At 36.3% G+C, this 13,951-nt stretch overlaps 3 protein-coding genes across 3 annotated transcripts; 2 read left to right on the forward strand and 1 right to left on the reverse strand.

Annotated features, from left to right (window-relative positions):
* Positions 1-616: 616 nt before the first annotated feature.
* cox4i1 (cytochrome c oxidase subunit 4I1) lies at positions 617-3,224 on the reverse strand. The gene is made up of 5 exons (XM_066684924.1): positions 3,145-3,224; positions 2,174-2,250; positions 1,339-1,503; positions 1,114-1,245; positions 617-1,019 (listed from the first exon to the last, which is right to left on the reverse strand). The coding sequence occupies exons 2-5, from the start codon at positions 2,247-2,249 to the stop codon at positions 883-885; spliced, it is 510 nt and encodes a 169-aa protein (XP_066541021.1). The 5' UTR covers position 2,250; positions 3,145-3,224; the 3' UTR covers positions 617-882.
* Positions 3,225-3,818: 594 nt separating this feature from the next.
* On the forward strand, positions 3,819-8,284 carry emc8 (ER membrane protein complex subunit 8). Its single transcript, XM_066685311.1, has 5 exons — positions 3,819-4,436; positions 6,110-6,186; positions 6,280-6,349; positions 6,487-6,581; positions 7,003-8,284. Exons 1-5 carry the CDS (start codon positions 4,224-4,226, stop codon positions 7,160-7,162), a joined length of 615 nt encoding a protein of 204 aa, XP_066541408.1. The 5' UTR covers positions 3,819-4,223; the 3' UTR covers positions 7,163-8,284.
* A 1,579-nt stretch (positions 8,285-9,863) lies between these two features.
* Positions 9,864-13,710, forward strand: gins2 (GINS complex subunit 2). The gene is made up of 5 exons (XM_066685678.1): positions 9,864-10,049; positions 10,389-10,503; positions 11,805-11,904; positions 12,806-12,932; positions 13,195-13,710. The coding sequence occupies exons 1-5, from the start codon at positions 9,960-9,962 to the stop codon at positions 13,321-13,323; spliced, it is 561 nt and encodes a 186-aa protein (XP_066541775.1). The 5' UTR covers positions 9,864-9,959; the 3' UTR covers positions 13,324-13,710.
* The last annotated feature ends 241 nt before the right edge of the window (positions 13,711-13,951 follow it).

Genomic DNA, 13,951 nt, shown 5'->3' on the forward strand with positions numbered 1-13,951 from the left:
TAAACAGACATGTATAAAATACACTGATATAAGACATTAAAGTCTTAACATATTGAATATGTATTTTAAACCAGATCTACATCAAAAGAGAACCGTATAAACAGGAAATTAGAACATAGTATATGGTTTTAGGAATTTTTTTTTACTATTAACTATTAATATAATACTATTATAACTATTAAACATGTTATTTGTACAATAATTTGTTTTTTATTCTAACCGTCTATTTGCGTTAATTGTACGATTTATTTCTAATGACAGCTGTGCCCTGCAGCTTATAGGCTTAGTTTAATATTTCTGCCTTGGTGATTTATGGGGAATATCAGAGGAACTATTCTGGGTATAATATGCAATAAAAAAAAGTGTGCCTACATATGTGTTATTCTGTTCATCTCCTGAAATAAAAAACAGTTTTCAAAAGGTATGGAATAAGACACATGCAAGTAAACAGTAAACTTAAATCAGTATGAAACTAAAAACAATCAGGAAAATAAACTTTATATTTTTGAAACTGCACAATATAAATCCCAGTGCACTGCCTCAAAGATACCATAGCTATGCTATATATTATGTAGTTTTAAATACAGAAACTTATGCAAAAGCCATTCTTTTGTAACACAGCTAATTTGTCAGAAAGGAACCACATTATAACAGCTGATTCTTAACCCAGAATGTCCAAAACAGGGCAAACATCAGTGTTTGGTAGACACTTGAAATTTTATTTTCTTTATTACACATGAATATCTTAAGAGGAAGTGGCCTTCCAGAATGCATTCACTGAGGTATTGTGGACAAGTCATAAATACAGACTTTTTCAGATCTATGTGTTGCCTGCTCAGTAAAAAGCTGCGTAAGATGGTCCAATATCAGATGAATTTGATCTTATTTCTTCCAAGCATTGTTCTCATAGTCCCATTTGGCGGAAAAGCCCTCAACAGGGTTGATTCTCATGTCCAGCATCCTCTGAAGCTCTTTTTGCTTGTACTCAGGATCAAAGGTGTGAGGAATAGGTCCATAGACTGCAAAGCAAAACAAAATACTAGTACTTTAATGCACAAAAAATGGTTTTGGAATGTCTTAACTAGTAAAGATACATGTGACTATAACACATACCGTATTTCCTCTGCCACAGAACAAGAAGACCGGTGAAGCCAAAAAAGAAGAAAATACCAGCAACCACAGATTTCCACTCGCCTGAACCTTTAGTCATTTCTGCAAAGCTCTCCTTGAAGCTGATACGATACACTGTAACAAACAATCAATATCCCTTTACAGCAGGAAATAATAAATGGATTGAACAAAAGATTACAATAAAATTGAACTGCCTCAGATGCGTACATGCAACTTTCTCCTCATTGGACAATGCAACCCAGGACCCTTTTTCCTTCTCCTTCAGGGACTTCTGTTCTGCACTCAATTGCTGGACATATTTGATCTCAGGGAGGGGAATTTCCCGACGGTCAAAGTATGCTGGGAGAGAGTAGTCGTCAACTTTGGCAACTCCTATAAAAAAATAAATAAATAAAAAAAAAAGAGAAAAGGTACAATGTTAAATGAAATCATAAACACCTGCAACAACTTCAGAAATAAGTAGTATCAACTATACGGCCATCAATAAATAAGACAGGTATCAAACCAATATATATCTTATTCATTTCTCACACTGAAGATGTAGGCTCAAAAAAAATAGTGTGATATAATTTTTAATCGGGTAACTGATCTAGATGTTACATGCTTAATAAATTCATAAGATTATGTATGAACTTTAATAGACAACAATAGTAAAATCATATGACCAAATTAACTGATAAACTATATATTTCTCAAGAAAAATGGACGCCTAACCTCACCCTAATTCTTAACATGAAACTGTAAACTCATGGGAAATCTTTTTTTTTGCCTTGTGGGGAAGCTTCCATCAGGAAACATATTGCGCAGAGGCAAGATGATCATGGTTTTACTTTTTCTGATTTTGCTTTAACAAACACTAAATGCCCTTGAAATAAGCAACCATAAAATATTAGTAAAACTAGAAGTGTCATTTAAAGCAACAAGTTCACTGTTAGTGGTGTGTAGATGACAGCCCTTTTGTCGATCCCTCATGATGTTTATGATGTCTTTTTATCTGGTACGTTTTTTTTTCTTTTCTTTATAAAAAATAAAAACAAATTACCATGTCCACCACGTAGGCAGATTGAAGTGGACAAGGCTCGTTTTCCAACAAGACGAAATGCCCTGGTCGCCAGCATTCTGTGAAGAATAGGAGGTCATAATTTAGTACAAGAAGAAAGCCACATCCGTTACTCTATATATTTTATTTTTAAACAGAATGGTCACAAATTAGATGAACATAACTATAGTCAATTACTCCTTCCTGTAATGTCTGATTTGTAAAACAACACTAATAAACCACATCTAACCTTGTCGCGAAAAAATGCGCCACTGACTTTAGAGAACATGAATACCAGCTCTGAATCCTAAATCTCTCCCAGCTCCGTATGTAGTGCACTGTGTAGCTAGCGATAGGTCATAAGTGAAACTACATCTTCAACAGTTTTAATATACCAATATTTGTTGAAATGAAAGCCGGTTATATGTTACAGTCAGTGATAATCTGCACGATGGAGCGAAGTATTTGGGTGTAGAATCGATAGTTTCAGGTCATATGTGGTGCACTCTATAGGGATAACTTGTGTATTTGGGATAGAGCCGGGATTCCGCTAAAGCTCTGCGACAGTTAGTGATAGCTAGCATAGCAAGCCGGCTAGCATCTCCAGGAACTATCACAAGGTCATATTAATTTTGAGATAAAGAGACAAAAAATCATTTATTGAGCCGGGCTCAATGTGACAACACATTCCAGCGTGCATTACACATCAGAAAGAGAGATTTATACCCTACTGGAAACGTTTTTAGCCACAGTGCTAACTGATTCCGGCACTGTAGAACGGAAGGAAGCGCCACCGTCTTTCACCTCAATGTCATTCTAAAGCTTTCAAACGATTAAAACCCCCCGCTTTGAAAATATCCATACTTAAGGACGCCATAACCACATTAAGACATTTTAAAACCACTATACCGAAGAGAAAGTGATTATTATGCCCATAAACTATTCCATTTAATCCCTGTTTTGCGCTCACTCACCTCTCCGTCTGCACTGTTCCTGTGAAGGGAGGATGGAGGAGGAGGAGGGTACAACCGCAGGAAACACCGGGCAGTGTGGGTAAAAACTCACAATGAAGAGGATTTCATAAAGTACATATTCTAACTGATTTTAATTTAAAACACACACACAAATTATATTACACCACTTTCAAATAAATTAAATACGAGTATCGTTATATTATTTCTCTTGTTTGCGACAGTCCCAGACCATGAAACTGAACAGTGAGATCGGCCATTTTGGCTCTATGCAGTCATTGATAACAACTATTTTTTTCTGTTAATAAGAATGACATATTTAATAGCAATTTCCAAGACAAAATGTCTTATTCAATTATCCCCTCTACCTTCACATACCCTTACGATGTTGACCTGCAGCTCAAAAGCCACACCTTTTAAACTGATGGTATTGTTTCCTCTGTTTATGGTGTTTAATCTATAAAATATATAAAGGTTGAGAAAAATATAAATTCAGTACAGAAATGTATGCTATTAGTACACGGTTTTGATGTATATGCCATAGTTTAATTATCTACCAGTGCTTTATACGGTTTTTAAGTTATGATTTTAAGGCAAACCAGCAGATGGTGTAGTTCTGCAGTTTAAAGACTCAGTACCACGGAGCCAAAATGGAGGTTGTACTGCCCTGTCGCAAAGGTTAATAATGGTTTGCGGTTTTTACCGGCGTCCAGAGCAGAGCCCGTTTAAAACAGCGTGTGATTAGGAAGAAGACACATAAAGGTCCAGCTTGTCGTCTTCGGTCTGTTGGTTTTATTAAAAGGACAATATAAAGCTACTTGGTTTTCCTAATCAACGACGACAGTAAAACAGTGAAGACCTAGTCCATGGTTTGAGGCATTTTGTTGAAGCAGAAGAAGTCTGAGAGGTTTTTTTTTTTAAATCGGTATGAAATCGGAAAGATAGCTAACGAGCTACTAGACCTGTTAGCTACACTGAGTGTGTTTTAGACGTTGTGCTGTGGTTAGTGTTTGTAGCTCGGTTCAGCTTCTTAAATCGGGTTAATATTTATATGTCTGTTAGCAGACCGTGTTAGAGAGAAAATGCCTATTAAACTAACAACCCAGGCGTACTGTAAGATGTTGCTTCACGCTGCTAAGTATCCTCACTGCGCTGTAAATGGGCTACTAGTGGCCGAGAAGCAGAAAGACAAGAAGAAGGAGGGCCACACCGGCCCCATACTCTGTGTGGACTGTGTTCCTCTGTTCCATGGCACATTAGCGCTGGCCCCAATGCTGGAGGTGGCACTCACACTGGTAAGAAACCCAAAGTAACTGTCTACTTATTGTCTTCTCATCTGAACGTTTCATCATGCTTATATCTACCTTAGTGTTTTAATGAAAATAGGGTTAACTTCGCACTTATATGTAGCTATGTATACAGCAGTCAACACACACACAAACTGTATTTAGAAAATAAATAAATCATGTTGTTTGGCCAAGGGCAGTCTGCTTTGCCGCATGACTGTTATTTGCACCCTTTTTTGGTGCAATTTTAAAATGTGCTTTTAGGAAGACAAAACAAGGCTTTGGTTAATATAGAAGCCATTTGTTTATGGTGCAGAGTTGGGTTTGCAGCTGCCTGACTCATCTAAAAATCTAATACTTTTTTGTCTTTAACCTAATTTAAATTAGCTTATTAGTTTTGAGCTGTAGCTATGAGGCCAGGCAAGTTTATTTATAGAGCACCTTTCATCCAAAAGCAGTTCAAAGTGCTTTACAGAAGAAACTGTTAAATTAAAAGCAAGAATAAAAATCATTAAAGTCCAATAAAACAATTAAAATATTGCAGTAAAAGGAAATACTTAAAGAGTAAAAGAAAACATGATTAAAACAATTAAATGATACAATAAAAGAAACAAACTAAAGTGCCGTTACTGAATAAAAGTGCAGAGTATTTTAAACTGAGCTGTAGCTGCTCAAACAGGGATGTTTTAAGTGTTGATTTAAAAGTGTCTAAAGTCGGGGCTTTTCTAATATTCTCAGTCAGCTTGTTCCATTTATGGGCAGCTTAGGAGCTAAACGCTGCTTCTCCATGTTCAGTTTTCACCTGAGGCAAGTTCCTAAAGATCTGAGATCTCTGCTCGGCTCATATCTCTGTAGCAGATCTGATAAATACGCTGGTCCTACACCATTAAGACATTTATAGACCAGTAATAACACCTTAAAGACTATTCTGTAACAGACTGGTATCCAGGGTAAGGATTTGAGGATGGTGTGATTCTTTTGCTCCGAGTGAGAACTCTGGCAGCTGCATTAAAAATTAGCTGAAGCTGTTTAATGGTCTTTTTTGGAAGTCCAGTTAAAAGACCATTACAGTAATCAATGCTAGAAATAAAAGCATGGATAAGTTTCACCAGGTCTGGTTTAGTCAGAAAATCTCTAATCTTACTGATGTTCTTAAGATGGAAAAATGCTGATCTAGTAACAGCTTTAATATGAGACTAAAACTGAGATCTGAGTCCATTACATTACACCAAGGTTGCGAGCCAGTTCTTTGGATTTGTGGGTTCTAAAATCCACATATGCAGCCAATCTGTGTCTCTCTTTGCTGTTCCCACATAGTATAATCTCAGTTTTATTTTTATTCAACTGCAGAAGGTTGTGTTCCATCCAGTTAGCGATGTCTTCAAAGTATTTGCTTAATGAGTCAACTGGACTAGAGTTGTTAGTGTCACTAAAAAAAAACACAAGCTGGTGTGATAAACCTGTAGCTAAAATACTAATGAAGCAAATTTAAACATGTCTTGATGTAGTGACTAGGTATAAATTTTAGGGTATATATTTGATTTTGCAGGGAACCATTTCTCTACCTGTAAGTTGAAAAGGTGAATAGAACAGACTCGGTTGTTAATGGCACATCTTAGGGAGCTCAGAACATTTGATTTAATTCTTTTAAAGTGGTAATGTTTATCTTGCATGGTTTTCAGATTGACACGTGGTGTAAAGAAAACAGATATGTCATAGCTGGTTACTATCAAGCAAATGAACGTATAAAGGAAGCAAGGTAAGATATATGTACTTTTCATTTTTCTGAGAATGCTTGGTGCTTAGTCTTTTGATTTGATTTTGCCATGATGTGTGTCTCAAACATTTTCAGACCAAACCAAGTTGCTGAAAAAGTAGCAGCCAGAATTTCTGAAAATTTCAATGAAGCAGCAATGATAATCGTAAGTTGTATTATACCGTGAGATGGAGTACATTTATAATAAATGCGTGTGTTTATGTGTGTATATATATATATATATATATATATACACACACACACACTTTTTAAAAAGTTAATAAAATTTTTTTTGTTGTTCAGTTTGACAACAGCAGATTTACCATGGGATGCTTTGCACCAGTCATTTCCATCTATGATCATCTTGACAATAAATGGAAGTGCAGAGATCCGAGCATGTGAGTACTTGCTTTGTTAGAAGAGAATAGAAATTTCCCCCACTCTGATTCATAGTGATGTAATTAAAATTACAATGATTTGAAGCTCAAAAGATATATTCTGATGAATTGAAAATAACTAGAAATCTAAAAAAAATGTATCATAACAAAGCTTCATTCAATGGATATGAACTAATATGGTAAAACAGCACCGTTTATTTTAATTTTAAGCTGACTTTAATGGAACACTCAGGTTTGTGAAGCCGAGCTAGCAGTTTTAGACAGTTTAGGACTGGGACTAGATATTTTTAATAAGTGTTTGTTAGTTCATATTTCTTTTTTATTATTATTAAAAATGCTGGATTTCTTCTGTTGACATCAATATTTACTGTTCACATTCACAAAGTAAAAAAGCAACAAATGGCTGTTGATTCTGTTCTAGAGATTCTTTTGAAGACTGGACCGAGGCTCAGAAGATCACGTCAGCCTTGCTGGAGAGCAGATCTTATGAAAACCTCATAGACTTTGACAACCATTTGGATGACCTCAGGAATGATTGGACAAATCCTGAAATCAACAAATCAGTGTTGCATCTATGCTAAAGCCCTCCAAGAGGTCTGCTTTACCTGCAGAAGCCATCAATGCCAAAAATGGGTTTCATAGTCGCACTGTATTCAGTCCTATAGAAAAAGTTCTTCCTCGTGGAAAACTCACAGATGAAATATTTCTTACTCTGAAGAGTAAGCAGGACATTGGTACAGCATGTGCCATTAAGGTTTGAGATGATTGTGCTCTTCATGGCATGGATTTTTCTTTGTTCCTCCATCTGTTGTTAGGCAACAATTTATCATTTTGACACAAACTTTATAAGGCATTTCACGTTGATTGATGGGCAGTTATGAGAAAAATATAAATTAGCCAAAATTTAGTAATTACTACTTCAGTTTTCAACATGAAATTGATTGTTTTTGAACGGTGTCTGAATTTGCAAATTTCTGCATATTTTCTTTTCCTAACATCGGAGCAACTATTTAGATGTTTATTTCACTTAGAAATTCTAATGGAAGTGACATTGCTCTGTACCTGCTTTCAACACGGTTTCAACAGTTAAGATGGTTGGTCATTTACATACTTTTCATTGCCAATTAATTGGATTTGAAGGTGCACTAGGTGATTTCACCAGAGGGCATCTCTGTGTTCACTTACATAACCACCAGGGGTCACGCATGATGAATTCCCAGCAGTGCACAAGTGCATTAATCAAGGTGACCTCCAGTGGCCGAGCAGGAGAACCACAAAAACAAGGACAGCACTTGCACTTGTGCTGATGGCATTGCTAAAAGAACATTTTTTATCATGTTCTTTGTACTTTGTAGTTTGTTTTACAAGTTAGAAAATTAAATGAAAAACCATCTAGTGCATCTTTAAATACTGAATTAAGTTTTCCTTTTTTTAATATCCATTAACAATATAAATGTAACTGCTAGAGAATGATTGAAATGGTTTTAACGTAAATGCTTTTTAGTTATTTCCTGAATTACTGTAGCTTTACAGAGATAATTAATAAATCTTTCAGAGGTCACCTAAAGGCGTTTTTCATTTCATGCATTTTTAAAATGTATATACATCTTTAAATATGCAACATTATAAACTGTTTAGTCTTAATATTAAAAAAAGTTCTGCCTAATTATTCCGCCTTGTTAAGGCACATTTTAATAACAGATACAAACTGATTTGGAAATTAAATGATGTAATATTCATTTATGATAGATTAAAATATATTGTAATTTCCTAATTGTAATTTATTTGGAGAAGATCAAAATTAGCTTTTGTAAAACTAAATAGACAAATAAAATGTTTTTATTATTATTGGTTTGAATTTATTGCCTTTAAGTATACACACACACACACAAACACACACACACACACTAATCGACCAATAACATTTCAGCCATTCAACCATAACAGGAGCACATTGTAGGTCTATAGTTACAGACTGGAGACCATCTGTTGTTCTGTACACAAAGAACAGAAATTTGACAAACAAGCAAAAGGGCCAATCAGCTATTTTGGCATGACTAGTGGAGGCAGTCATGAAATGTGCTGGGCTCCTAACCTAGAGGTCAATGGATTAAAGCCATCAGAGTAGTGGGCTTGGGACTAGAAGGTCACTGGTTTGATCCTCATGAGAGGCAAGAACATTTGGGGCGTAAGGAGAGAATGAACAGTGCTGTCCTCCTTCCTCAATCCACAGATGGATGTGCCCTTAGCAAGGCATCTAGTCTCAGCCACAGACACTGCCCACAAGTTGATGCTAGAGAGTGGCAATGCGAGTCAAAGCCCCTAACTCTTAACTACTGGGTGCTGGCCACCCTAGGTCTGCATTCGCTGTCATTGTGTGCTTGTGGAAAGATACTTTTCATTTTATGTTTTACTGTGAAAAATAAATGCAGTTTTATATCTGATATATGTCTTACCATTCAATTATATATTCTTATCAGTTCCCCATTAGCAGAAGGAAAAGTCAGGGCTGATTAGTGGGCAGAAAGGCTTCCTTTTTAGGAACATGGTTAAAACTGTAAAAAGAAACTATATATATATATATGTTATTTTGCAACTGCTAATTTGTGCTAAATCACCACTAATATGTAATTTAAATAAAAATGAAATTATATTAAATTACACTTAATATATACTGAATATACTCGCCACATGTTATTTTTGTTACTCTTCTAATACAACTGAAATATTTGCCGGCCTGAACTCTGAAACACATTAAAATGAGCTTAAATTATAAACACAACATAAAATAAAATTCACCAATATAAACAATAAGACTATGTCAAAAATAATCACTAATAAAAATTATGCAGTATCACAAAATATACTAATATACAGTATTATTACAATACTCGTGAATTATAAGAGTTTGACCTGCAACACTAAGCATATAAATATATTTAAAGTGTACAGAGTTGCAGAAATAACATATGACTAGTACACTCGTTATATATTAAGTGTAACAAAATAAATGACACCTTATTAATGATTTATTACAAATGAGTGGTTCCAAGGTAGTACAAGTACACTCTATTTCACAAGGGGTAGTACATTTAGTGTATAAATATTCTCCATACTTGAACTTTAAAAAAGAATATCACACACTTTTTATTTACAATAAAAAAATGTTAAATAAAAACCGTTTTAGCGCGTTCATTAACGGTGATGAAGTTTCTTCTGGTGGTATACAGCACCCCCTGCTGTTGAAGCTGCCCGCTGTCACGGAAACCACGAGGGAGTGACGTCATCAAACATGTCTGAATAATACGCGGGAAAAGCCTCGCTGTGTGTTTTCAGGTTTTTCGGAACTCATCCGTATTTCCAGTGTTTTCATGAGGAATGGATCCGTTGGAAGTGGAATTCCTCGCCGAGAAGGAGATGGTGAAGATTATCCCAAATTTCAGTCTGGATAAGATTTATTTGATCGGGGTGAGTGACTGTAGTCTAATGCTGGGTGTTGAATAAATACTTTCGGAAAGAGAGTACAGTACCGTCTGCACGGACTAAGTGTTTTAAATGTACACAGTCGCGTTACTTCGCGCTACAGTCCGAATCCAGGACTGCACTGTTGTCTCTTTCCTGAAGAACGGTAGTGATAGTGATAGTGCTTGTGTTTTGATAGTGCGCATTTATTTTTATTGCGCAGCCGTTGTTTACAAACTAATGCAACGTTAACACGGCCCTGAAGGGTCTCCGAAAGGACACCCTGCACAGTTAGGTCTCCCGTGGCCCATTGATTTCTAAAGTTGTCGTGTACTCGTTTTCTAGGGAGACTTGGGTCCGTTTAACCCCGGTTTACCGGTGGAGGTTCCGGTGTGGCTCGCTCTAAACCTCAAACAGAGGCAGAAGTGCAGGATCGCTCCTCCTGAGTGGATGGACGCAGGTGAGACCGAACATCTCTTTCAGTAAACACTGTGTATTGCAGGTTTGTACAGGATGGAGCGAATGAAAATGTGGATATTTTTTTAGAATGTAAACGAATTCTGAGAGCTTATTTTTTTGAAAAAGTAGAATTTCAGGATGTAATTTTAGAAAATGAATGAACATCCACCTTTTAAGATCTTGAATACGGGACAGTAGGGCAGGGGGTGGTAATGTGATAATTTTGGTGCTAAAATAGATATGTGTCATCTGCATAACAGTGGAAATGAAGACCAATATTTGAAAATAATCTGACTAAGAGGTAAATAGTGAAAAGGTGACTGATCCCTGGGGTACACCATGAGAAAGATTATCTATGAGAGATTTTTCTTTACAAAGGGCAACGCGGTATAATCCATTACACATGTTTGAAGTGAACCAGGTGAGTGCAGTGTTAGTAATTCCAGTGGCTGAGGGACAGGAGATGAGTATCAAAAGCAGCATTTTAAATCCAGAAAGAGGAGAATGCAGGGGGCACCAGAGTCAGTTAAAAGGACATTAAGGAAACGTAACAAAGTTGTCTCAGTGCTGTGCATTTTTTCAGAAGCCAGACTGAAAGGGTTAAAAAAGACTCTGGGATTTTAAGAGGACTGTAATTGAGAGGCTACAGCCTTTTATAACAGTTTGGACAGAAAGGGGAAGACACTGCTGCATTTAGACAAGGCTTTTTAAAAATGAAAAAAAAAAAAAAATAGTTATGACTTAGGGTTTGAGGGCATTAGGGACAAGGAATACATTAAAAAGGTGACTGACAGGATTCTTCATGCTTCCTATCAATATACTTTTACTTCTAATGTTATATCAGTGAGGGAAGGAATCTACTTTGTGCTCATTTACATCACTCCTGATTATATTTATTCAATTATTTAGTCATTTATTACTTTGATTTATTCCACTCTGTTTTGTTGCTGTGCTGCTTTGTGACCATGATTCACACCACTGACTTTGAAGCATTAATATTTTGTTTTATTCATAATTCATAATAATTTATTCAAGGACAGAATCATATACACACAGTTCTTATGCTGATAGGTGCTTGTTATATACGTTTCCCCTGCTCTTCTTTAAGTGCCTCAGTATTTAATTAATATTTTTTTTGTTGCTACATTTGTACATTACATACTTTTTTTTTGTTTACACGAATCATTGTTTTACTGAGAGAGCAACACTTTTTAAATTGTGTGTCTTTAGGCTTTCACATCTTGTACGTTGGCATTTTCTTTTACGTAAATTCTATGTCTTTCTGTGTTTTTCTACTTTTAGATAAACTCGAGGAGATCCGAGAAAAGGAGAGAAAAGAGGACACCTTCACTCCCATTCCCAGTCCGTATTACATGGAGCTGACCAAATTGCTGCTGAACCAGTGAGGATCTGTTTCATGGATTGAAGTTGAAAAGTCCTGTTGATAGTTGTCTACATCAGCAGCACGAAACAACTGAACTAAACCATTCTGTGTAGAATATTGGAGCTCTGCTGAATAACACACAAAATACTGAAAATCCTCTTAGAATTCAAAATTCTATTGACATTTAAAATACATAAATCATGATACCCCTATGATTTAAAAAAAAATAAAAAAAATATATATATATATATATATATAAATAGAACAGCAAGTTTAAAGTGTTATTCGAATGTTTGGCAATTTAAATTGGGTAAATATGTAGCAAATCTATAAATAAAACCAGATGTAAGACATAGAGAGTACAGTGGTTCGTTAAAATATTTTGCTATTTATGTGATTTTTGTGGTCTTTACTAATCGAATATAAAGAGTTAAAGTTGTAAAGCTACATTCATTAATTCATTGTCTGTAAGCGCTTATCCAGTTCAGGGTCACGGTAGGTCTGGAGCCAACACGGATTCATTGGGCGTAAGGCAGGAATACACCCAGGAGGAGGCGCCAGGCCTTCACAGGGTGACACACACACTCACTGAAGCACTCACACCCATGGACACTTTTTTGAGTCGTGAATCCACCTAACAATGTGGGGTTTTTTGACCGTGGGAGGAACCTGGAGCACCCAGAGGAAACCCACGCGGACACAGGGAGAACACACCAACTCATCACAGACAGTCACCCGGAGCGGGACCTGAACAACCTCCAGGTCCCTGGAGCTGTGTGACTGTGACACTACCTGCTGTGCCACAGTGCCGCCTGTAAATCTACACATTTTGTGAAATGATGATGAACCACATTTAAGTTTGTAGGTTTTTCAAAGCTTTGCAGGTCCATGTTTTAATCTTTGAAAACTTCATATGCAGCGCTGCAGACAACATCCCCAGGGCTGACGAGATCCGGACTTTAGTTAAGGATATTTGGGACACTCGCATTGCAAAATTGCGCCTGTCCGCGGACAGCTTTATCAGCCAGCAGGAGGCACATGCCAGGGTAAAGTACTAATTCATGTCTTAAAATGTAGAAAATCAAGGTAATTCTCTACTTTAGTTTAATTCATAGGCTAATGTCGCCAACAAATAATGTAAGCCCATGTTCATACATTTTGCACTGTTGTCTTTTAAACCTGAATAAAAAGGACATTGTAAATATATAACTTCAAACGTCTCATAATGTAAACTGTATCCATCTCTTCTGTTCACTGAACTGAAATGGTCTTCTTGCCCTCTGTGTTTTTTCATCTATCTCTCTCTAGCTGGATAATCTCACGCTGATGGAGATCAACACCACACGCAGTTTTCTGCTAGACTCTCTGAATTTCATGTACAAACTCCGCTCCAACCTCCAGCCAGGCACTGGCTCGGGCAAGTCTCAGGATTACTGAGCTGCAGCTGGACCACTTTGTGATTCTGCATGGAACTACAAACTGTGCATTTCATGCTGTGGCACTGGGCAGCAGTCATTCAGTCTTATCAAAAACCAGAATGGACAGATTTCCTTTGAGTGTGATTTCAGCGTTTTCATGAACATTGCAGACACATGACTGGAGGTATGACTACAGACTAATTTGTTGGATACAGATTTTGGATATTGAATATATGTGTGTGTGTGTGTGTGTATGAACTTTGGAGTATGTTAGTAATATTTGCTAATAATTTATGCTGTGTCTTTGTACAAAACCCAAGTTATTAAATTCATTCTAAAATTTCTGTGTTGTGGAAATAATGGGCAGATCTTTGTCAGATACATTTTCCACTGAACACTTCACTCTGAGCCACACAGTGTGTGTAATTCTGTTGATTTTAACTGAAAACAAATTTGTCAGTGAGCTATATGCTAGTGTGCAAAGGCTTTAGGCATCTGAAAAAAATATTTCTAAAGCTTTTTATCTGAGGAATGAGTTTATTTGCTCAAATAAAAAAACCTTGCTAATCAGTATTATGAGGTTATCATCCAATACCAAGGTTTTTACCAGTTAATAAATAGCTTAAATAATGTTAAATCATGTGCTG

This window comes from Hoplias malabaricus, chromosome 11 (assembly GCF_029633855.1).
Source record: "Hoplias malabaricus isolate fHopMal1 chromosome 11, fHopMal1.hap1, whole genome shotgun sequence".
NCBI lineage: Eukaryota > Metazoa > Chordata > Actinopteri > Characiformes > Erythrinidae > Hoplias > Hoplias malabaricus.